General features: G+C 38.0%; 1 protein-coding gene across 3 annotated transcripts in view; it reads right to left on the bottom strand.

Annotated features, from left to right (window-relative positions):
• The window catches only part of COBLL1 (cordon-bleu WH2 repeat protein like 1), an 85,663-nt gene that overhangs the window by 31,982 nt on the left and 27,035 nt on the right, over positions 1–26,646 (bottom strand). For 2 of the 3 annotated variants that reach the window (XM_082313614.1, XM_082313615.1), the window contains exon 2: positions 4,898–5,077. In XM_082313614.1, the coding sequence (XP_082169740.1) occupies positions 4,898–5,077 (180 nt within the window). Of the gene's footprint in view, positions 1–4,897; positions 5,078–17,493; positions 17,505–26,646 lie in introns of those variants that run through there. The other variant, XM_082313616.1, reaches the window with a different exon arrangement.

The following is a 26,646-nucleotide window of genomic DNA, read 5'->3' as shown; positions in this document are numbered from 1 at the left end:
AATGCATTGAGCACTGCAGAAAAATAACTATTCCTCCCTTTTCACATAGCTAAACCAGAGTGTTTATTTCAATTCTTCTCTTGCATATATCACAACCTGCTCCAAGTAGAAGAAAGAAGGAACTACTCTATTTCTTGTACTTCTAACCCATAACAGAACAAGTACATCCATCTCACTCTAATAAGAAAAGAGCCGCAAATGCAAATCATGTCATTCCCCCATTTCACTGGGGGCAGGGCAGGGGAGGAGGGAGCCAGAGGAGACAGCAGACACTACTTCTCTAGTGACCTTTCTGGTTATCAGCCTATCCAATAAGTTACCCATTACTTTTTTTCTGGTGCATTTTTATACACTGACTAGCTTTAAAAGCTGCCCTTCCTCTGGCCTTCAGTTATTGGAGAAGGGTAAGAACACCGAAGACGACCAGGACGAGAATTCACAAGCAAAGATCGCAGAAAGCCGTCCTATGGAAACGCACCACCACGACAGGGGCAAGCCCTCATGTTAACCAGAGTCACAAGAAGTGACAGAATGATAAGTGAGAAACAAAGCTGCTCACAAACAACAGACAGGTACATGCAAATTAGTACACGAAAACAGTGATTCAATGCAAATTTGCTTTCCATTGGTACTTCCAGAAATGACCTGCTTGACTGGAGGATGCTAGACTTTAAGTCCCCCCCTCCCCTGGAGGGCAAGACACCTTCAACAACTGCTTTAGACAGATATTCCTAGAGTGATAAAAAAGCAATCTTTTTTTGTAATCACACCCTCCAAAACTTGTAAAACTACTTTTGCTAAAGCCTTCAAGGATCGCAGGTAGAGGAATACATATATGACAGTAAATTTAACCGCTTCCATAAATAATGTTCAGTAAAACTCCAAGAAGTGGCCATCAGCTGTCTCAGAGTATATCATCTGCTTATCCTCCTTTATCTAATTTCAGAGGAATCTTTATTTGCAGCTTCTTTAACTTCATCACATTACATTTCCAGAAAACAAAGTATCGAACCATGTTATGTTTGTAACCACCAGTGAAAGATGTCACTTCAAACACTGGATCAAGCATTTAAAGGAAAAATGCATCAAGTTTCTACACTCCTCCCAAACATGAGGGCTAGAAACTTGCTACGTTAAAAAAAAAAAAAAAGGAAGAAGTTGAGATCCTTACACGATCAGACTTTAGGAACAAGATCTTCCCGTCATGAGACTCACAGTAAGCACCACTGAACAAACAAAACTCTGTCAGTAACAACCAAAAGTATTGCGAGGTAGGGGATGGAACAGAAAAGAGAAGAGGAAGACGGAGAAACCTAGATACAGTTTGGCATTCTATAGATCTCTGATTACTTAAACTTATAGCTTCATGGCCTTTCTTCCACAAATATTTACTAATCCTATTCTCTAAAGAGAAAAAGACATTTGTTTTCATGGAGAACAACAAAAACACACCAAAACACCCAGAATTTGTTACTAACAAATGTAAGTACAATAGGTTTTGAAAAGTAGGGCAACACCACAAAGCTTGTTATTCACTAGCTAGCTATACAGGGTAAACCAACAGTTTATTAAGAATACCCTAATGACTGAAAATACTCAAGAACGGATCAAATGGAAACTCACAAAGGACTCTAAGAAAACAAATTCAGCAAAGCTAAGGTCTCTCTGAAAGGTGTCTGAAACTGAAGCCCTAAACATGCTGCCCTGCAAAATTCTTTGTTTGACACAGCATTTCCAAATAAAATGCATGTCACTATCATACTGGCCCTTGAAATCTCTAAGTTACTACTGATGCATACAACTGAAACTAATTCTTCAATTTCGAGAAAACTTTGTCAAACTCTGCATTTCTTCCTTGTGGGAAAACAAAACCCTAACTTAAAATGATCAGGCTGCTAAATAAAATAGTTCTTCAAGTTTTTTTTTTTTCTTCTTTGGCTGCAGAAAATTCTTCAGTCCTATGCTGTATTTAGAACCAAGAGAGAACATTCAGAAACTTCACTCTGAAAAACATTCCAATAAGGGGGGGGGGGGGGGGGGGGGGCAGCGTACCTCAGCTTCCTCCCACTCACTGCTCTCACCACGCTTTCCGGGGGTTTTGTTTGTTTGTTTATTTTTAAAGAACTGTTTGCCCGGACCCCTCTGCAGGAATCCTGGTGATAGGAGACTGCGAATGCCACTGTCAGATTCTGAACAGATGAACTGAATCACTATCACCAACTACTACAAAACACAAATTGGTGTCTAGGCTTAAAATAAGAGAATCCACCCATGCCTGAAGTTTTGGAATGAGCTATTTCAGTCCTCCTTCCTTTCCTCAGTCTCTCAGTTTTTTGCTTTAATTGCCTATAGAACAAGCCAAGGATCAAAAATTATTCTCTCTTGTAATCTTTTTCTCTAAAACCCCTTTTGGATTTCATTCTGATCCTCTTCTGCCTACTTCTACTCACTCAGGATATTTCTCTGTGTCACATCTTGCTTCGTTCTACACAGCTCTTGCTATCCACCATGCCAAAGCAGGGATCAAACCAACCCAACTTTATCTGAGAACTGTAGGGAAGTTTCTTCTCATGGACTAAGGCATTTGAGCACATGGCTGTATAAAGTCACAGTTTTGCTTTTTCCAGTATGATATTTAAAAAGGTATTCTCTCCTCAGGAGCTTTGAAGCTGCTCATCTCTGATTATGAACAGGAAAGAGACAAATTAGCAATTTATCTGTGTATGTCATTTCTAGAGGGATCTTGACTATTTGTCCACAAAATACGACTATCAAGACAGAGCAAAACTAGAAGATAGTGTGAGGTATATTTCAGAGTGGACTGCAGGTCCTGCACAGTATCTCCCCTCATTCTGAGTTAGCCTAGCAGTGATAAGACAGGCTCTTGTTTGCAAGAGAGCCATTTATGAAATCAATCACATACAGTATCTTGATTGAGAAAAAAACAAAACAAAACAAACAGTAACTCTGGGATAATAAAACTGATTGGGAAATGCGTGCGCTTCCTGATAAGCCTGTGAGGCCTGTCTTGAACACTGAGTAATTATACACAATTAATTTGACCGAGTGAAGATACATGCAACATTCCTTTTTGGCACTTTGTTAGCGCAAAGCAAGGTAGAAGGCACGTGCTACTCATAAGTGTGGACAAAGGGAGTGGAAAGAAGAAAGAGAAGTGCCTGACAGTGTACACACGGAGTCTCACCTTTAAGAAATTTTAAAGACAGAGGAAGGCACCATATTTACAGACGGCAATATTCCTTGCTGTAAGCAAGCTAGAAAGAACACCATAAAGCATCATAGTAGTCATCAATTATTTCAGAAAATTTCTTCTGAGAAATATAACCTCAGATTTAAGTTATCCTGAAAATCACATTGAGTCAGAGTCGGGGGTGGGTGGGTCCACAAGAGTTCATCCATTGCAGCTCTGGTGAACAAGCCGGTATTTGATGTCTAAGCAACGACCACATGAACTCTAGCGACTGACAAAGTGTGCAAACAGACTGGAGCCACAAAAGTCTTTATCTCTCATTAGGAAGTGAAGTAGGTGTAACTACACATTTACATTACCTGGTTTAAATAAATAAATAAATAAATAAATCTGTCTGCTTGCTTTCAGTAGCAGACACTGGTAATACACTAACACAAGCACAACATACAAATAGTTTCTTTATTTCAGCTTAGGAAAGCAACAGACTGGCATCCTAATTGCTCTGATCCATACAAAGCCTTGCATAGGAGCCCTCTTAGTAGACCTGCTATGATAATTAATATAACATTTTAAGTCCCAGGATTTATGATTTCAAATCACTAGTCAATGTTGAGGTCTTTCTGAACTAAAGGTGACTTGAGAGTTATATGCACAATCTATACTACCAATTAGTAGACTGAAATATGTATTTCAAATTAAAATCAGCTTAAGCAAAATATAATTGTTAAAAAAACCAAAAAGTTTTCCAAAGCTGTAGCTAGAAACTATTTCTTTGAAGCATTATAGATTTTGTCTGAAATGATGACACTTTTTTTTATAGGCTACTAGCAGTCCTAGGTAGTAGTGCTGAGTACGTGCTGAACACATGACTTTGTCCCCAAATAGGATGTGGGAACTCATCTTTAAGTCTAACAAGGAAAACTTATTTGGGAAAATTCAGTGACTCATACAAACCAGTATTTTTCTAGAGATTTGCAGTGACTAAAAAGAACAACAGGTTTGGCTATGCATCCTGATAGGTGCCATAGAGAATTTCTGAATCTCAAAAACGAGTCTTCCCAAAAGGTAGGTAAATGTACAAAGTATATGTTTCCACACCTACCCAAAAATTGTAGTAGAATCATAGAATGATTTAGGTTGGAAGAGACCTTTAAGATCATCGAGTCCAACCATTAACCTAGCACTGCCAAGTCCACCACTAAACCACGTCCCTAAGAACCACGTCTACCCGTCTTTTAAATACCACCAGGGAAGGGGACTCAAGCACTTCCCTGGGCAGCCTGGTCCAGTGCCTGACTGCCCTTTCGGTGAAGAAATTTTTCCTAATATCCAACCTAAACCTCCCCTGGTGCAGCTTGAGGCCATTTCCTCTCATCCTATCCCTTGTTACTTGGGAGAAGAGACCGACTCCCACCTCGCTACTCTTTCAGGGAGTTGTAGAGAGCAATAAGGTCTCCCCTCAGGCTCCTCTTCTCCAGGCTAAACAACCCCAGCTCCCTCAGCCGCTCCTCATAAGACTTGTGCTCTAGACCCTTCACCAGCTTCGTTGCCTTTCTTTGGGCACACTCAATGTTCAGGCTTACACAACTCATGTGTTTTACTGAATGATTAAAACCTGGATGAAGGTTGAAGTAACCTGCAGCAAGAACAGAAAATTAAACAAAAGTGTCATTCTGTGTAACTTACCTCCCATTAACTGTAGTATACTTGATCACGTCGCCTGGCAGGACCACTGATAGTTCAATATCTTTATCGATTACATTCTCTTTCTGTTCCATGATGAAGTTGGCTGATGCCGTGTCATCAAATGGAGAAACAGCAATGGGTTTTGTTTCAGATGGAGGAGGCGGCGCTTTAGATTTTCTTCTGAAATAAATGTATAAAAATTAAAAGTCAAGTACGTATTTATACATATGATTCCATACTGGCAAACTAACAAGTCTCAGAACAGGAATGAACCACACTTAATTCTTTTCACTCAGACTGTATAAGTGATATGTGCAAGGAAGGGATGAGAGAATATTTTAAACATATGATTGCTGGTGATAGAAGATACAACAGGCTAAGGTATCTATCGTATTAAAAAAAAAACCAACCAAACCAAAACTATAAACACCAAGCCCAAAACAAAAAGGCTTTTTTAATATATTAAGAAATTAATTGCTTTTTTCCTCCCTTGAGTTGCGCAAAGGACCCTATTTGTGCGTTCTCCAAACAGATTTACTGGATAAGTATAAACAGAAATACTGTACTATGCAGTATGAAGCCAAGTTGCACTGACAGTATGTTTAATATGTAGGATAGATAGGCAAGGGAATAATCGCACTTTTCCTCCCCCAATTTTTCTTTTGATTAAAATTATTCAAACAAATCCTACCAGCTCTAGTCTATTTACTTCTATACAGTAATAAAATAGCAGTATAACCAATACTACTGTGTCGTAATATTTCTTGACATTTGAGTCACAATATGCTCTCGTATTTTCCCTTCACATATGCTGATTTCCTATCTTAATTTTCTCACTATCCTTTCCCATCTTAGTGACAAGCCAATGTACTCTTGAATGCAAAGAGTAATCACTAAGCAAGTTTCACTTATTTCACTTAAAAAAAAAAAAAAAGTCCAAAATGGTATAAAAGGAAAATTCTCAACGTCTCTTAATATGTTACAGTAAATTCTGAAGGCAGGACTCTCATGTCCTACAACGTATAGTCCAGCATCCCCTTTCATTCAAATAACTTTCCATAATTCACCTATATTTTCACAAGGAAAAGATACTATTATTAAGAATTTCACCATTAGAAACAAAACCAAAACACACTGTGGAGATGCATTACCTCATGAGGGCTTTTTAATTTCTTATAAACATTCTTTTAAAAAGCTTGAATGTAGCCACATTCACAGAAAGTTAAAATATATTTCAAATATAATACACAAAGGTTCCAAAAATATGCTTGCAATTTAGATTCTGGAGCTGTACCAAAGTTTGTTTACTTTAAACGTAACCAAAGAAATTAACTTCTATAATTGTCCTACAGAATTAAAACAAAAGATCCAGTGTACAACAATTAGAAACACACATCTTTCTTGGGAAAACAAAGTTTAAAGTCACTCACAAGGAAGAACAAACAAGGTCCAGAGCAGCACTGCAAAAGACGACTGTATAATGAGACTTCACATGACCGATCTGTTGCTGAAAGTGCTTAGAGTTTTGAACTTCAGAACTCCGTGCTGAATAATTAACTATTCACAGCCTCTCGGAGCTCATCGGGAGTGCTCACAGACCTCCAAAGGCCCTGCATGAGGATCCACCGTCAAAATTTCCACCTCCTCTCTGTTAATGTTTTAAATTAGTTTTGTTGCACTCTGCGTACAATTTGAGACGTGGTGTTAGCTGCAAATTTAACTGTGGTCTCTACAGCAACTCGCCTGAGTTGTTTCTGGGTTATGTGAATGTTGCAAAAATGTATGAATCAAACTTCTTTTTACTCCTCCTCCACTTTCTTTTTTTTTTGCATGATTTTTAGCTTTCATATAACTGCCAAAAAGAAATTATTAGCCAATACACAACATCAATACAACCATTAAAAAAAACACCCTCACCCTATGACATGTTATTAATACAAAAAAAAAAATCCAAACCTGAAGTGAAGCAGTACTGCGTTTCCCCTTCTATACTCATTCTTACATTTAAGTGACTTCAAATGACCGTTAAATGATATTTATCGCAACTGAACTCAGAATTTAATCCTTGAAGACTACATGCCACAGAAAGATTTGTTTGCAAATGCTAGTGGACTCTATTTTCCTTTAAGCAGATGAATGTAGTTTCATTGCTGGAAGTCTGCTATCACTAGAGAGTGCTCAATCACACACAGCAATAAATGCACAGTCCACATCAGGAAAGTGGCTTTATTTACACAGTGCCTAACTTACACTGTAAAGAGCTAGAAGTGATAAAATACTCTTGTCAAAACTTGTGTGCAACTGCTATATAGATGAAGTTCTATGTGTTTATATGCACACGTGGGGTCAGTCAGTCTAACGAGGTTGGCTGAATCCCCACACCCACCACTGCAGAGCTAGGTACCCTACCCATGTTTAGCACATAGGCATGTTCTTTGTGGTTAGTTATGCTCACGTTTCCCACCCCACACAAAGGAGGCAAAATCTCCAAGTATACTTTCTCAGAAGTTACGCCAGGTTTTTGGCAACCTCTTATTAAACAACAGGGATCCCAATACTTTCATTTTCTATTTCCAGCTGCCGTCTCTTTTTTCTGCATTTTTCACCAATTTGCTCATCTGTCATTCTTAGCCCAAAGTATTTACATCTGGTCTTACAGCTTTTTCGTTTCTTGAGCTTGTGTCTCTGCCTTGCCGCAGGAGAGGCTGCCTGACAGGTAAGGGAAGCCCTGCGCTCCCAGCGCCCCACAGCTGGTATTGGGCAGCAAGAACAATTCCAGTTACCATGATTACACCTAGGAATCAAAAAGCAGCAAGTGACAGGATGGTGGAAATACACTTGCAGGGGTACTTTTAACCTACAAACCCTCCCCCCCTCTTTTGCACTATGGGGCCTCCAAGAAGCTGACACAGGTGATTTCTCTCACAAAGGCATCCTCCACACACCATTTTATTCAAACACCAAAAAGGAAAACCAGGATTATCCAAGTAACTCCAAGTCCATGCCATCATTTTAAACACTTAGCCATCGTAAAGAACAAACAAACAAAAGCCCAGTTTTCTCTTGCCTCTTCAGACCTACCAGGTACTCAGCAAACCAGGAGAGCTGCTGGTTTTTAATGAATTTGCTAAAAAGACAGAGAGAGTGGTTAAGGCAGTTTCTCCTCCTGAAAAGAAGAAACCCCTTGATTTTTAGTAAGACAAAATACAACCATAACAAAGAGAATAAATTCCCAATCATATAAAAGTAATCCTTTAGAGGTCAGAAAAAAGGTGGTTGGTAAATGGTCTCACTCACAGCACCTTTCATGTTTAGATAGTTTCCAGATGTGCTAGGAGCTAAGCAGACGTATTCTAATTTTCAAAGTAAACATTAGAAGGAGTTAGAACAACCGAAAACATGCTCTTTATTTTCATGGCTACTATAGAACTAAAAGCTGTGGGAAGAATAAGTACATCTTATTTAGCTATGACATAGAGGGAGCTGAAAGAGAAATTTTAACCAAGTAAGGCCACAACTCATAATAAGAACTCCTCTGGAAACTGTGCTAGTATCGAACACCATCCGAGTCCTCACTCCTTCCCTGTCTCCATAGGTCCCAGCCCCATCAACTGACTGACCTTCTCTACAGCAAACATTAAAACTGCCAATCTCAACTCATCTGAAGGGATGTGTTCCCCACTGTTCATAACCAGATCACCAATTCCAGCTACCTATTACACTGCAACAGCTTGAATGTCATCTTCCGTTTAATCAATTGCTTACAAAGCAGGAAAGAAAGGAGAGGAGAAAAAAAAAATAATTAAAAAATCTTTCTTCTCTGATTCTTCCTAGCCCTGGAAAAGGCAGCCAGAGGGACGCCCACAACACTCTCACAGGGTCCCACAAACACAAGCTGGTGCACCCTGGGCAGAGTTTGTATTCCCCTTGTTACCACTGCACCTGGAGCCCACTGCTTATGCCAAGTCTTTCAGCTAGTCCTCATCTTGTGAGATTATATTGTTCCCAAGAGAACTGATTCGTATCTCCTAGAAATTTAAATTTCTGAAGTCCCACCTGCAATTCCCACCAGTCTTTGTGACAGAACACAGTTCCTGTAAAGACATTAAACAATTCTTTCAGCCAAATGCAGATAGAAGACTTCATCGTTTTGTTAAGAAAAACAATACATCTTTTAAAATCAAATGCAAGGCCACTAAGTCAACATTTTATGTGCTTCAGATCCCACTTCTACAGAATAAAACATATTTCCTGTTTGCCAAAAAAAAAAAATTATAGTGTCAGTGATCTGAATGTGTGGAAGCCCTTTTTAAAATAAAGGTCTGGCACAGTAAATAAATGAAGCATCTATTTATTTGATTTTCAAAAAGTTCCTATTAGAAAATTACAAGCAGTGTATTTTTAACTATCAGTAACTGGAGAAAGGCATTTTAAAATAACGAGAAATAGTTGAACTGACAGTGATCGGGATATTCCAGTCATCACCAGCACTTCCTTTCAATAAGGATCACTTTCCCCCAAAAAATGGATTAAAAAAAAAAAAAAAAAAAAAATCTATCTGCTAGATTTGTGCACTGCCAAAGGCTAGAGCATAAAAAATTCCACCTCTTCAAATCTTGGTATCAAGGAATATTAATGTTTACAGCACTTCCCATATTGAACCCAATTACAGGAGACAGTATACAAAGACAGCTTGGTAGCCCTCTCACTTAAATTATTTTGGATCTAACCTCCAACATCAGAACCATCTTTCAAGTCTTCTATAGCAATCACCTAGGACAGGAAAGGTCATAAGGGACCTCACCTGCAATTCAGTCATTTCTCAGATACTGAAAAACTTCATTAAACATAGTACAATAAAAACCTTCTACTGCACAACAGATAGACTCAAGTTTGTTAATTTGACTTATGGCACCACAAAGAATACTGGTTTATACAAAGAGCAACTACACTTTTTTTATATCAAACTTTACAAAATTATATATGCCAAAACTACAAGCAGCACTTCATTTTATTTTCACTCTAAGTCAGAAAAGGATCTAGCTCTACTAAGATCGTGTCATGAGAGGAAAAAGGCCACTGCAATAAAGTTTCTTCTAGAGCCTTTCTTGCCTTTGACCTCTTACCCCAAGAAATTATTATAACTTTCTCGATTATTACAATAATGCTGCTCGACTGGTACACCATAGTAGCAGACACCCGAAATCTTGCACATCATCTGCTCAACCAAGAAACAGTTGAACAAGAGTTCAGGCCTACATTAGGTACCTTAATTGTTTTGCTTACAGTGATACATCAGTTTTGGCCAACAGGTATACAAAATATTTAAGCCTCTAATTTCGCCTATAAGCATTCCCAGCCCAATAAATACTCACAGAACAAATCTGTCTTCTGCACTAAGCAAAGATCATGAAAGTACCAACTTTTTTCCTGTTTTTTCAGTTCCCTCTTTAGGGATATGGTTTCACAGCATCACCACTACACATCTTCAAGATCAAACACTACGTGCTAGGAAAAAGCTTGGAGACAATTGCTGCATTACTGTCTGATTCTGCTCATCATAGTCCAGCAAGTGACTGAAGTTACCAATGCAAGTCACTCAAAAAATCATTGCTGTATGTTTCAGGGCATATGTACAGATAATCTCTTCTTTTTTTTTTTTTTAAAAAAAAAAAAAAAAGAAAAAAAGAAAAAGAGGAGAGGAAGTATTTCATAAGACATAAATGTTCGGTAATCCGCATTTTAAGTTAGTTTGCAAGTTGGAACTCCCAAATTTGGACTTGGTAATTACGTAATCAAACACATGAAAAATGGAGTATTTTACAATAGTGTCTATTGTCTACGGGCCAGTCTGAAACGCCAGTTTCATCTGCAGTATAATTATGGATGATACTTTTGTTTTCTTTCCTTTAGTGAAATGCAGCTCGATTTTCATTTTTGTTGTTCTTAATCTGAATACTAACAATCGCATTGACATATCTATTCCACATGGAGCATTTTTCTTTCAGCTTGAGAACTGGAATACACAGCTTTTCTTGTTATAGTAGCTACAGAGATGTTGTAAAGCCACTCTGTGTAACCTTGTGATAGACTGAAAATACTCAAAAATAAGACCATTACTCTTCCCACCCCTACACCCCCACCCCCCCAATAGCCTATATATGAGCACAGGATTTATCTTCTATGCACGTGAAGCTTTTTTTCCTGTCTGTGATCTGATACTTGGCATCTAGTCTCTTAAAGCAAAAAAAAAAAAAAAAATCTTCCAGAGATCAGTGAAAACACAGAATTTAATAATTAGTAGTGTGTAATAACGTACGTATTTTCATTAGAGATTTCATTAAAAAAATACGTATTTAAAAACAAAACCTTAACAGCTAACATCCTACAATAGATGAGTTTCTACTTTCCTGTGTGCTACTAGCAAAGAGCAGAAAATTCCTGAGTCCCTAAACTACCTGTTCATCATTATGTGGAAACATTGCATGGTATCAGTTAAAGTCAACAGTGTCATAGTACACATAGCTACAACAGCATACGTACGTGTTTATTGCAAGCACACATCTTAACATTTTGCAATACTTGATGGTAAGTCCACTTGCTAGCACATCTTTAAAATGATATTTATTTCATACCACAACACAAGGTTATCTGTTTTTCTCATTTTCAGAGAGACTTCTCTTTCACATCTTGGATTCACCCATTCCCATTCTGGCTTCTTTCAGCCCAAGTCCGAAGCTGACAGAAAAAGAACCGACTGGAAGTCCTTTGCTTTACACTGCCCAATGAATTGGAACTGTTCTCACAAAACCACACTTTTAGCTTCTTCCAGAAATGGAAAAGGCTATTTTGCTTATAAGCGTCTAGAGATTCTCGCCCTTAGTGACTGTTATGCTCAGAAAATGGAAGTGAGAACATCACCTGTAACTATCTACACTACATTTTAACCACCATTCACTGCTGTTTGCTGCATCCTCCGTACACACACATTTCTAACAAGTTGCTTGAAACAAATTCTAGAATTTTTTCAGTCACTTAAAGTTTTAGATCAAGAAGTCAAAAATTATGCTATAGTTGTAGCAAAACACTCCCTGCACAGCTGTATTATTCTTGTGATTCAGCAACTGAATTTAATACTAACTAGTATCAGCAAAAGTCTATGTAGTTTAATCTTCAGTAAGAACAAGGACTCACAAAATCCTCCTGCCAGAGAAAGTACAGTTGCTTGTATACAACACGTTTTATGTTATGGCACACTTACTAGCAAGTTACAGTTCACTGCTCAGATACCCTGATCAGAGCTTGGAATGGGAAGTCCCTAAATTTACTTACCTTCTGCTACCTTTACACTTGCATTGTCCCAATTTTAGCTCTAATACTCCTCCAAATAAGACTGCAAGTCATCAGCCAATCTAATGGAGAACAATGATTGCAGAAAAGCGTATGCTTTTAGGAGTACCTCCAGATGAAAGAAAACCTCTGAGATAAAGAATATCAAATAAACCATTCAGAGACTCATATAACATCTCAACTCCTCCTTCTATTTACTTCAGAGTCACTCTGTTACTTCTGGATGTTCAGTGCTGGTTTGCCCTAAAGCTGCTACAAAACAGAATTCATAGCATGACCATCCCATAGCGGGAAACGGGCACTGCGCAGCACAGGTATGTGAAATAACCAAGACATTTCCTTGAATCTTTACAGCCTGCTAAGCACATAAGGCTATGAGGGCAAACTCCCCGAACTAACAGTCAACAGGTAGACTTTGCTCCTCAAGAACAGAGTTCCCACCTTGAGGTGGGCACGAAGATACAAAAGTGAGGCAACTCCTGAAAACTACCCTTAGTGGAGTCTAGGGTTTACAGCAGAAGCCCATGCAACGGATCAAGTTAAGTGGCTGCCATTTGAGAATGTGTGTCCTTTCTTCAGGTAAAGTTACTGTCTACTGGTAGAGCCCATCGTGCGTTTGAGTCTTGCACTGAGAGACTAAGACAAATGAACATCTGAACAGGGAGAAAGGCTCAGATAAACTGGGAAAGCAAACCAGAACAACCTGCAAGGAGATCAAGAACCAAGCTTGAAATAAACTATAAACTAGAGAAACTAAGCAAACCAACCAAACAAAAAACCCAAAGTGCTGAAAATGTGAAGGAAAAAACCAGAAACCACTTTTTCCTGGTCACTGTAAATCTGTTGTAAAGACAATCGAACTGAAGAGTCCAGACATCTCACCTCAAACAAGTATCACAGAATAGCAGATACCAAAAGCATCGCAACCACTCCCAGCTTTGCCTCACCTTTTTGTAATACATGAAACAGGTATACAATCATTAGACTCAGCATGAATCATACCCTTGCTTCAGATCTATGGCTGTATGTATACACCATCAAACTTCTTCGTTCCTCCATTCTTATATAAAACAGTCTCTAAATTTTTCTTATGCAAGGAAATTAAAGTTAAACACTGAAGGTAGTCTTGAATGGCATATTCAATTTTTCCTTTCCACTCCAGCACTGCTTGCCAAGAATCTAAAAACAAAAAAAAAATTGCAAAACTGATAATATTGTGTCTTCCTCTGGACGTTGATTACTTTGTTTCCACATAACTCCACTTGAATCACAGAAAATAGACTCCTCAGCAGTACGTTGCTTTCTTCTCTAATGCTGCAATACATTATCCACGTTCATCTTTTAATGAAAGTCTTAAAACAATATAGTTTTCTTAATCGTAGTCCTTAAGACCAGACAACTTCTGGCACATAACAGAAAAGCTATTCCAAAACACTAAGATCTGTTAAAATACTTAAAATAATAATTTTTAACTGGAGTTTGGCTAGTTGAAATGTCACATTCTATTCATCTTGACTAAGTTATTACCAGACACACGAGTTTCTACACAAAATTTGGGTTGCCAGAAGTGCTGAAAAAAAGGTTACTTTTAAGTTAAACATACTGTAGTATTCTAATATTTATCCTTAACATTAAGCAGTCCAAGTATTTGCTGTACCAGCCTCATGGCATCTATATAGCGTGCCTATCAGCCTTGATACTAGGCTTTCATCTCTAGATCAATATCACTGTTTGATACACAGTCTATCTCTTTATTTCTACGATAAAAGCACCAGCTGGATGTTAAGATCAAGGTATGGATCAATGAGAGTCAAGCACTGTCCATTCTTAGGTTATCTCTTCAAGCTAGGCTTATGATACATGTAGGACAAAATAAAGGAAAAATATTTGCTGTACCTGCTCCATAGAGAAATATGAGCTTTCATGTTCTAAACTCATCCTCTTAGTTATTTGGGGAAGATTCCGAGGCTATATTGTATGGATATTGTGTCTAGCAGGTGGCTCAATAGGTACCAAAACCCGCAAAGTTCAGAAACACATTTTAGGTTCAATTTCCAGGTAGAGGAACAAACATGAACAATTTGTAAATCTTTTGTGATAATGGGGTATTTCACAGTGCACTTCTCTATACAGATTCCCAAGGCTGAAAGAAGACCAATATTGCAAATAATACTGGTATTTTAAAAATATTACATAAGAATAAGATGGTAGTAGAAATGAGGCACTGAGTAAATAGCTCTCCCAACACAAAAATGTGTTGTGCAACTGATACACCAACTGATATGCCAGTAGTAATGCTAGAGGTGATAAGATTATTAATAAACTCATCTTTGAAAATTATCGCTATGAGTTTACTCAGTGAGGTTCCAGCAAACAACAAATTACCTGCAGATGTTCTCTTACTTATTCCTATATTGAGATGACTGCTACAACGGAAGCAAAAAATGTAAAATACCTATGTTTCCACTCTCTTTCCATAAATAAATTGCAACAAGAAAACGAGGCATCCCTGGAATCAAGACACATTTTCAAAGCTCTTGCTAGAGAAAAGTTTTTCCTAGTCAATGGGATGTGTGGAATCCCCCCCCTAACTAGCCTCATAGCTCTGAAGAAAAGAATTTTTTTAAAAAAGTCTTATCCTAGAGAGAAATAAATCACAGGACTGGGACGGTAACCATGACAGTAAGGTGAAAGCTTAATGGAATCTTCGGACGTTTGGTTCACACTAAAAGCAAGAAAGCAGCAAATGAATCCTCCAGTTCCCTCCAGACCATTTGGAACAGACACTTGCCCGTCTGATTGTCTGTCCCCATGGCAGTGGCAGTCTTGAAAACAGAAGAGACTGTATTCGAGCCATAATTCATGCAATGTTTTCTCTTATTACAAGGAAAAAGGGGAGATTCAGAGGCAAGGTAAACACAAATCTCTATGGTACGGGCATGTTTTTAATTGTGCCCCTCTTAGCATTAAAGGGGCACCAACTCCAGTATAAGCTTAGGTACCGTAATTAAGTGAAGTACAAATTAAAACTTTTCTAGAAAAATGATTCATTCATTGCTGTGCAAGCCAAATTATAACTATTATTATGATGACATTCTCAAGCTCACTTAAAACAGATGACAGACTACACAACTCCTGAGCACAGATAGCCACTGACTTAGTGTTGTCTTACACCATGCAACAAAACATAGTCAGCTCCCCTCTAGGCATAAGAATTGCCTCGCTGTTAGGAAGACAGCCAAGAGCTCAGAATCCTAGCATGCAACAGAAGATAAAAAAATATTTTATGCTATAAATTAGCATAAAGTTTATTATTATTATTATTATTATTATTATTACTGAGGAATTAGAAATTTGTTCTGATACAAAAGTTCCTTCACAGCACATTCTGTTGTGCCAGAAGAAGTATTTTTCTCCTAAAAAAAAAAAAAAAGTAAATAAAAAAAAAGAAAAAACAAACGAAAAAGAAGAGCTGGAGTGGAAAACTAGTTCCAACGACACTACTTCGAAGGAGATTAATAACTTAAGACTTCTGAAGTAAATAGAACTAACACAAAATACAAATACAAACTTGGCATGTCCATGTGCAATATACCTCTGCAGTAAGCAGATACTTATATCTATTTGCAACCTTTTCACAAAGTATCAAATGCAAAAAATAACCCAGATTTACTACCAAAAGAAAGTACAAAAGATTTGAATGACATTCAAAACTATTACAACTTCATATGACTCACTTAGCCTTTATTATATTTACAGTTGTGAAAACAGCCTGACAGAAAGGAAGGAGAGCAGAGAAGAGAAAGCAGTAAATCTGTAACAGTAATTGAGTAATATATAACTGGCTGAATAAACAGGAAAAGAAAACAAAGAGCAGCTTGAACTGAAAGGGGGAGCTTAACCTTTGATACACTAATAAATCTAACAAACGCTTAAAACTCAAGCAAACGTATGTTACCTCCACTAGAAACAAACCCCCAAATCTTTTCCAAGAACTGCTATAAAAGGATGCTCACACAGATGTTTTTCTCCCATGCCCAGTAAGAAAAGTTCAATTAAGGGCTCTCAAATAGAGCAAAACCTGAATCTGCCCTTCTGGCCGTTATCTCCTAGTCATGAAAGCAGGTACACCACCACTGTCTTTTCAAAGCCTGCAGATGAAACACCTAGCTCTGCTCATGGCTTTTTCAGCTGCTATTCTGAACATCAATAGAGGTACGAATTGTCAATTTATCTGAGCTTTGCTGCTGCTGCTTTTCTCTCCTGTTCAAAATCGTGTTTTAGAAGTAACACTGGAGGCAGGCACTGGATGGATTTAGAGGCTGGGAAAGGTACGGAAGAGAAAAGCAGAGCCACACAGCAGCCAGGAAAGAGGCTAATACGAATCCTTCCCTTTTTCCTCACATACACACATGCCTCAAATACAGGTATGTGGGCGTAGGTGTGAGTGGGTAACAAAATAACGCAGGACAGCAGCTAGGAAGCTCTGCAGTAACACCAGGGAAGACAAACTTTACTCCCTCGTCCTTTTAGTGGCTATAAAAAGTTGGGTTCAACTGCAACAGTCCCATTTCCCAGCTGAAGGTTCAGATACAAGAAGAAGAATTGAGCCAAGCACAGTGATGCGACTTTGGAAAGCACTGCAGCTGATTCCTGGTTTTTATGCAGGTGTTTGGAACAGAACAAGCTTTTTTCCTTGTAGAAAGCTCTTCAGCCACCAGCAGCCTTCTCTTAGCAGTTATGTCCTTTGGTTACCTAAGTTTGGTAAAACTTCAAAATGTTTTGTACATTTGCATAACCAAGAAATAGGAGGGTTTACTAAATTGGAGAACCGACATGATATTAAGCATTGGAAGAGAATGGGAAGCAGGTAACGTTTCCTATCCTGAGCAAGAAGCTTAAAAAACATATCTGTATACACAGATGCTATGTGACACATGAAGAATGGACAGAGAGTTCCTACACAGACAACCATGTCAGCAAACAAGGCATCCTAGTTCATTACAGTGAAGAAAATGAAAGAGAAAAAAGTTAAGTTCAGGCTAAGAAATTGTATTAAAACAAGCATTTTCTTTACTAGATTGCAAGAGAAGCATCTCGGCAGTTAATATCCTGAAAGCTAGGATGTAATAAAGAAGTTTCTCCTGAAGTATGAACAACGCAGCTTTAGTTCCCCAAACAGAAGCACTGAGCATCTCGGGCTAACACTCATTGCAAAACTAAGAAGAAATGCTTTGAGTACCTACCTGCCACCAGATTCTTTCACAGCTTCTTCCTCCTCACTCACTCCACTCCCTGCATCCTCCTCAGAAAGCAAAGTAGGAAACCCTCTTACCTTCAGGAACAGGGTTGCATTTACTACCTCCTCAAATGTCAGTGCTGCTGCTGGAGCCCAAGCCTAATCTCTTACGCACTGTGTGAGGGGAGATGGGTGGTACGAAGCACAGCCAGAAGTCCTATCCCAGCTGTCTTCATAGCAGAAGCCCGACCAGCAGTTTTCATAGCCTCCTTTGCTGCCGCTGACAGCGGAGGCTCCCTCCCCTTTGTCCTACTTTAACTAAAACTCCCTCACTGGTTGGCAATTCAGGGCCCCACATGAACGCTGTGATTTCCTACCCAAACTCATCCCCATCTACATATAGGAGCTGTCATTAGCCCCCTTCTCCGCTTTCTTCTGCACGCTCAAAATCCCCTAGGTCCATTTCTTACTCAATTCTTGCCACAGGCAAGGAAGGAAGAAGATATTTCTTCAAAGAGAGCTGGCTCCCTGCATGACAGTGGTAACACCAAAGGTATTTTGGATGACCCATTACTTCCATTAGAAGGCCTCTGCTCTTTCTGAAAAAGGGTACAGGACTTCAGCATTAACTACAAAGTAGGAAAAAATTCTTTAGGAAAGGGGGAAGCATACTTCTTACTAACCTTTGTAACGATTATGATCAACAGCAGCAGTCTGCTCTGGGGAATGTAGAGAAACTTTCCTGTACAACTATGCCGATGAGTAATTTGCTGTTACTACTATGCTTCACTCCTGTATTCACCCCCTCATCCTTTTCAACTTTCAGAAGTTTACACCCAGTATTTTTCGCTGCTGAGTTTTTAACATATTAACATATGATTCAGTGCCAGAAGCATACTGACTTTTACAAGAAATTCAACTGAATAAGATTTCTTAAATTTTTTCTTTGTTGCTGTAAGCAAAGTGCATCTTGGCATTGTGCAGTTAATTAGTTATTTATGTATTACAAAATTGTTTTAATGCTTTCCATGATAAATGAAAGTGATATATAATACGCAAGGAATACACAGAATACACAGCAAGGACTCTACTATATTAAACACTAAAGGCATTGACATTTACAAGTTACTACAAACAACAAGTGTTTTTCTGCCAAACAAAATTTTAGATCAAAATCAGATGAAAGACAATCAAAGTCAGAAAAGTCTTACAGTCTGCATGAAATAACAACATTCCTCATTCAAAATAATCTCAATAACCTCATTTGAACTTCTAGGCCCCAATCATCAAGTTAAAGTAAAATATGGAACAGCTTCTATACCCAGAAATGCACCACTGAGATTTCAGCAGTCCATCCACATGGAGATATTTACAGATCTTTATACACCCTCATCTTTGAGCCACACACAGGATAAAAAAAAGCTTTTGTACCTTGTACTGGAAGAATTACATACTTTCTCTGAAAAGAGGACAACAGATGTTAATTCTTTCTTTTCACAGGCCTATGTTTGAGTTCTTGCAATTTATGTACTGCCCTACACCCAAATTCTGCCTTCCCTCAAAGAGCAATGACTTAAATGCTGTGGCAGATATATAATAATTGGTAAATATTTTTCCTCACAGCAGGTGTTAGGACAAGTTCAACAAAACAAGCAAGGAAATGCTGTGTAAATACCAACATTTGCATCCTTAGTCTTGCAAAATATGTGTCACTTTACATCAACACTTCCAGAATTCCCATTTACACCAACCAGAACAGTTCTGTGGGTCAAAGTTTCATCCATGTATAGAAAACATAATTAATGTTAGTATGACACTGCCCAGCAAGATAACAAAAGTATTACTTTGAAGCCATTCTGCTGATCATCTAAACAAGGAGAGGGAAGAAGAATAGCTAAGATTGATTAAACTACTTTTCTGCCTACCTCCAATATAACACAGGTTTTTCTTCTCCATTAAAATCAAGTGAATTTCTTCCAATAGCATATGTAGGTAGAAGGGACGGAGTGTGCATGTGCATGGCAAGCTCACTGTTGTTCCCTTCTGCTGCTGGTGACATCAGTAAGCCTACCTATTTATAATCCTACCACCTGACCAAACAGCCGACGGAGTACATCTAGAGATTTGTACAGCCATTAATCCTGACATATCTACTTCAGCCAATTCAAAAGAGAGTATTAAGTAGCTTTGTTATGTCTTCTGTGGCTTTACACCATAAAAAAACCCCAATCCTGTTTTCCGTGCCCCTTTTATTTTTGCAAGACAAATTTAACGGGAAGTTTTAGAATCGGGACCCTTCCTTCCGTCCATGCTTTTTAGCGTTCCCTATTTCTCTGTAAGATACCCAACTGAACAGTTCAGGTGAGCAAATTTTAGTGATCAGTGGAATACTTAGGCAGCAGAAGCAAATATGCATTTACATCCAGTTAATTTGATCATCAGTACTACCTACAAAATTATTGAAGCTTAAGATCTTGATGAATCCATTTTGCAAACAAAAGTACAATATTTATGCTATCAGGAAAACAAAAAACAACTCTGCAGTGTTTGAAGTAGGATAATTTACAGAAGCATGACCTCATTGTCCATTAAAAACAAAAGTTGCTTAAAAGCAATTCTCGACACAGTTACCTCTTCCCAAAGTCAAACCTAGTACATACAGCCATGTGAGGACTGCTTACAGTTAAGTCTGCCCAGGGAACGGGAAGGAATGCAGTCAGCGAACTCTTTTGGGCAAGCGCTGTCATCAACGGCAACAACCTGCAGGTTCCTATCATTGGTAAATGTTGCTTCTAGATCTGTATCAGGCCACAGAGTGTTTTGAAGTGGCTTGTGTACCACTTCACTGAGAGGATAACATCTGTGTGAGTGCATGCGTGCTGAGTGAACAACACTACTGACAACTCCTTATCAAGCCTCTCTTACCTGAGAGGTCCTATCACCAGCATTCATCCCCCATTATGTCAGACAAAACAGAAATCTAAGTCGGTTTTACCTAATGTGTGTCAGCTTGAATGAAACAGTCGGATCAATCATTGGTTGCGTTCCAACTCAACTGCACTCTGCAACCAAACTTCAAGAGCTAACACTACAAAGAATAGAAATCCCTGAAGCAATTTTAGTTGCTTGAAAAGCTGGGGACAGCAACAATGCAGATGCAACCAGACTTGCACGACTAGACTGCCAGTAGTAAAAGTTTCAGTGCAGACAGCGTATCAATGTTGTCTAAAATACCAGCACATTCCCTATGGCTAGTATGTCCTACACAGAACAAAACATTTGGGAATTCCACTTGGAGGCATTAATTACTATCTGGGTCTGAGGGCTGTAGCTAGCAGTATTCAATTAATATTCACAATAATAAAATATCTGATATTTTTTTTTTTTTTTTTTTTGGTCCTATCGGTATCTTGCGGTACTAAATTTTACATACTGTTTATCTACTTAGCAATTCCCTTCTTATGGCTTTCACATATTAAGCAGAAAATTTATCACGGTTGAAAAACCATGTGGTTTTCATTCAGGGAGTCACCAATGGAATTTAATACTATCGACCACGATAAGCAAGTGCCTAACAGTTCAGATAACCTGAAAGGGAAGAAAGGAAACGTTTTCCATTTCTACAAGTATGTACCTGGCTATTTCCCCTGCATCTCACGGAGGTTACTTTTACTTTTTCCCCCCACTGACATCACTCAGCATAGGCTACTAGTATTTTTGGTTTTTTAAGTTCCTAGAACACTTGTGAAAGGTAAAATGTTGAGAATTTTAAAAGACGGGGTGGGAGGGGAGCTTAGACAAGGTATTAGGAAAAGAAAAAAAATCTAGAGGAATGGAATTAAAATGTTTTGTTAGAATTTCTTTAGGACTGGAATTTTAAAATGCTTCTCCTTTTTCCATAAAGCATCTACTTAAACTACTCATCTTGGCATTGCTGTATTAGCAAACATTATCTAAAAAAGAAACATCAACTGACTAGTATCAGCAGCAAGAGGGAATGCATGTGAATGGATCATAAAAGTGGCATTTATTTATCTCTTGTCTGTATGCTTTAAAAGAAGTAAACAATCTAATTTTGCTAAGTACAATGACACTACAGTGCTAAATACAAAACAGCTTCTAAGGAGGTCCCTCTATAGGTCACATTTTTAGTATAGATGTTTCATGTTCTTTAATCCACAGAATTGTTTCCAAGATCAAAAGGATATGAAGACTTGCATATACTAGTGAGGGCAGTAAAACAAAAGCTTCCCAATATTCATTTTTAGATCTTTAATACCTTCAGATTCACTCATCTGTGATTACCCAGAGCACTGAGTATTTCTGCATTGGGAAAAAAAAACAAAACAAAACAAGCAAAAACCCCCAGCAACTCCAAAAGCCCAACAGGCTGTTAGAACTCAACGGATGTGTATCAGTTATCTGCATATGGAAAAGCTGGTCAGAATTATTATCTGTTTTTTTAAAAATCCCCAATAGGGACATATCTGTGAAGCTGGGAGCTCTTTGAACCTATTGTCTCTATTGTTATAAGCAAAAGACTGTTTTTTAAAACTATCTGATATTTCATCTAACCCTAAAATAGTAATGATTATTTTTTTAAAATAATATCCATGAGAAACTAAGTCTGAAAGCAGCAAGAATAGCAGGAAACCTGGATTACTAGGCTAAGAATAGGCATTCTTCCAGATTAAATTCCTGCTTTATTAAATACTCTATTTCTTCAGTTGCTTTGTACCTACTGAGATGACATCTCATCTGTGATGGATCAACACAGTCAAGTCTCCAGGGAAAGGCAAATAGTTTTGTTCTATCAAAAAGAACTGGAGAAGAGAGCATAGACAAGAGGCTTCCAAATGGCTTGGAAGCAGACCAAGAACTTGTTTTTTCTTATGCAAGTCACACATCAACAAGGAAAGTTGATTATAGATAATATAATCACTCAGCATTTAGGGGGACTTAATTATTTTTCCATTATTTAACATTTGGTTTAAGGATTACATACAGCATTATTAGACAATTCTGTTGCATGTTTTCTTTTCACTTACTTGGAACAGTTAGAACACAAGAAATTGGCACATGTACAAATGGTAAACCTAAGAACAGGAGGGCCGAGAGACCACATCATTATATCCCTTGTATGAAAGCCATACCCCACCTTTGACCATCCCTGTTGATCCTCTCTGAACCTTCTCCAGTTCTACTATATCCTTTTGGAGATAACAGAAATCAGAACTGTGCACTGTATTGTCATTCTAGATTTATACAGTGACATAATCATGTTTTCTCTTTTCTTCTCCTCTATTCCTTTACTAGTACACAACAAACTGATTCATACTAAATTTATCTAAAGTAAATTTAATCTCATTTTATTATCCATTTATTTTTATAAAATCCTTCTGCAAGTCTTCAGAGTCACATCTCCTCTAATTACCACGAATAATAACTTTTTACTGTCACCAAAATGCCACCTCACTATTCAGCCACTTTTCTAGATTATTAACATGTTGAACTAAGAGTTCCAGCACAGATCCCTGAGGAATTCCAAGGTGGCCTCCCTTCACCTTCATATTAGACAATTTCCCACACATCTGTTCTTATTTTGGGGCAAATTATTTAGCTATGCAAGGTCTACTGTCTTATACCATGTTTGTTTAGTTGTCCTAAAAGGCTTTAGGTTAGAAGCAGAAGCCTTTTGAACGACCAGAAAGACCACATCAGCTGGCTTTTCCTCATCCATTTGGTCAGCACGCCACTTAGATTCTTTTTATATTTTTACAGCATTAAGACATTTACATTGTAGATATACTGCTACATTGAAGAGTTCCTCATTTTATTCTAACTGTGCTGATTGCATTAGTCTGCAGAGAAACACATTTTGTTCATAAGTTCAGCAACCAAATTTATAATTCTATAGTACAGAATACTAAGGTAGTAATTAAGAGCCCTCACCAAAGCTGTGCTAGTTGCTGTGCAAATTCAGGACAAAAAGAGAGTGCCTACTCAGAAAACTTTTGGGGACAAAAGGACAAGCCCGTATTTCGGGCTGCCTGCCCACAGTGTGACTTCCCCTAAACTGCTGCACAACCCTTCCACCTTTCTATCTCAGTTACAACCTTTTATCCTCATTTTCACATCATAGATCACTCCTCTCTCTACTCAGCACTAAAGGTAATATGCAAACATTAGCACATTTTATGACCTTACTGAGTCATATTTCATTTCAGCTGCTAAGGATCTGCCTCACTATCCCACAGCTGCTTTAGTATTTTCTTCTGTGCCAACTCTCTTCCCGAGAGCAATTTTTGTAACTTTTTCCATGGGACCACCACCTTCTCACCTAAGGCTCTACCTGCATCATACCTACAAACATCTGACAATTAAGAATCCATAATATTTCTTGGTAAGTGCATGGTAATACATTTCAACTTCCCTACTTTTTAAGGTCAAAGAGAACCACAAATCAAGGGACTTGGGAAAGTTTGTATGGATTAAGCTCTATAGAGGAACACAAGGGTTAAGGTAAAAGGAGCAGCAAAAACCCCAGCGAATGATGACAGTAAAATGCTTCATTTCATGCTCAGTAGTCAGAGAAAGAGAGAATACTAATAGATGTTGTCCAGAAGTTTTTATTTACTTAAAACCAAAAAGAACTGTATATTGTAAGACAATCCTCAGCTTCTGAGTTTTGGTGGTTCAGACATGTTTGAAAGAATATGACACTGAAACTGCGGGGTCATTAATTGCCCAGAAATTACCATTTCGGAAAGTCAGCACCTCTTCCTCCCCAAATATTGAAGTTAAAAGATAGAAATTATAAACTAAACATATCATTTAAGGAGTAAATGACACATTACTACAGTGGCGGTACTGCCATGACACTCGTGGCTGCCACAAGTAAAATATAACAGACAACTGGGGTTGTAAATTGGGGGGGGGGGGGTTTCCTAATATTTTTCGTGTCAACTTGATATGGCTAGGTAACAGATGGTATATTATGTTTTTCCTGCTTTGACACAATTTAAAAACAAGCTACAGATGGCTATAATGAAATCCTCATTAACACACTTATATTTTCACAGTTTAGTATAGCAATAATGAAACTTTCAGGTCTGGAATTTCCTGTTGGTTAAGTAGTGGTTAGGGTAATAGCCCGAGGAAGTGCACAACCCAAAAAGTTTCCTTATTGTTTAATCATATAATTACTATATTCGTATTTCTGGGAAAGCTCTCAAGACAGATTTAATGTCACAGTAAAGCTACCTTTATAACCCTCCCTCTGTGAAACAACTGTATTATTTTATTTAGCAGAGTGTGTAGGCAGGAAAGCCATGAACAGGCCTCATTCAGCTGCCTCTGGGAAGTTTCAGCTTGCTTTTATTTTAGAGATACCAACTTATACTTACAGAATTCTTCAAATACACATTACACCAAATGCTCTACAGAAAAGCTAGGATCAACAACTCTTGGTCTATTGCTACAATGTTACCATAAGATCATTGATTAATTTTTAAATCCCAGTTTATAATCCTCCACAAAAGCTTGAAATATGACATATGCTTAGCAGCACACCAAGATATCACTAAATCAGGGATCTAGAAAGAGAAAAAAAAAAAATAAAAAAAAATACCACAAATCTTGTACTCGGGTTGTTTCCACAAATGAAGCTGCTGCTGTAACACAAACAGGCATAACGCTAGCTGTAAGTGAAACAATATGATTAAAATAGCAGTGAAGGATGTGGTATTCACAGCTAAAAGCCCTCTGGGGTTTAGTAATCCACACACTAGTTACTGATGACACTGCACCTTCATTACTGTGTTACTTGTGCTACAAGATTAAAGCTGCAGTGAATAGCCATACCCACGCTCCAGTCATGCCTCCACTGGGTGGTACAGGCGTATCCCCAGATAACTGATACCTGCACTGGTGCTGTGGCACAAGAAAACTGGTAGCTTGGCAGAACCAGGTCCCAAAATATTATTGAATGGTGTTGTTGGGTTTTGTGGTTTTTTAACTGCCATCACCAAAAATTTACACTGAGAAAGTGCAGCGCTCTTGTACAAGCAGTAACATACTGAGTTACCAGGGAAAGACTAATGGAAACACCGTACCGCTTTTTGAAGTGCTGGAGGTTCAAAAGAGGATAGCTACTGCCAAGCCATCTTGAAAGGAACATAATGTGGAAAACTTGACTTGTGACTGAAGTTACATATTTAAAGAGAGACAGTATCCAACTATTTAAAAGTTGCAATGCTAAAAATATCTTTTAAGCCCCCAAACTCACTTATGACAGGGAACTTCAAGGAAAGAGAATTTGGATTTTCTAACAAACACCTTATTATTTAACAAACACATTATTATTATGACTATCCTGTAAGATTCTGGAGCCCTCCCATTTCTTCACAATTTATTTAGACAACATTAAGGAGAACTGAAACAGTATTATCTTCCTCAACCAGCGGAAGCAGGAGCCACGCACAACAGAATTTCTGGAACACTAAATGTCACTATGGGATTCAACAATCAAATGTACTCAAAAACAAACAACTGAAAAAACCCACAATGTTTTTGGAGATCTGAGAATTAGAGTTCCAAACAGTTACTGTGCTTCCTTAAATCACTCTCAGAGGCCTAGAAAGTTAATGAAAAAATGACACAAAATAAAGCTCCCACAGTGATTTTCTTCTGGAAAACACCATGCTTTAATTCAGAAACCTTCAGATCCAGGTTCACATACAAGTTTTCATAATCATATCTATTCCTTGACAGAATAGTCTGTACTTTGACGGATCTTTTCATGGCACTGTTGCTCTAAGGAATTTAGATGTAGCTTTAGCAAGAAGTTGAACAAGCTTCTTGTTCTGAATGTTTACACACAGTATAACGCCGTTTTTAAGAACCTGTACCTCTGGTCAAGTTTAGTGACACTCACTCTTCTCCTCCCAAAACAAAAAGTTAAAAATAATTGCAATGTTTCATTACTAAACAGTTTGTGAAGCAAGGACATCTTGTGTTTACTTCATCCAGCACTCACTCACTCCGTTCTTTAGAACTGCATATCTCGTGGTGTTGTCTTAGTCTTTTGAGTTCCTATGCTTATCAGATGATAAATTAGGAAAAAAAAAAAAAAAAAAGAAAAAAGAACAAAAGCATACAT

This window comes from Platalea leucorodia (genome assembly GCF_965183815.1).
Source record: "Platalea leucorodia genome assembly, chromosome: 5".
NCBI classification, from domain to species: domain Eukaryota; kingdom Metazoa; phylum Chordata; class Aves; order Pelecaniformes; family Threskiornithidae; genus Platalea; species Platalea leucorodia.
This window is presented reverse-complemented; position numbering and strand designations above follow the sequence as displayed.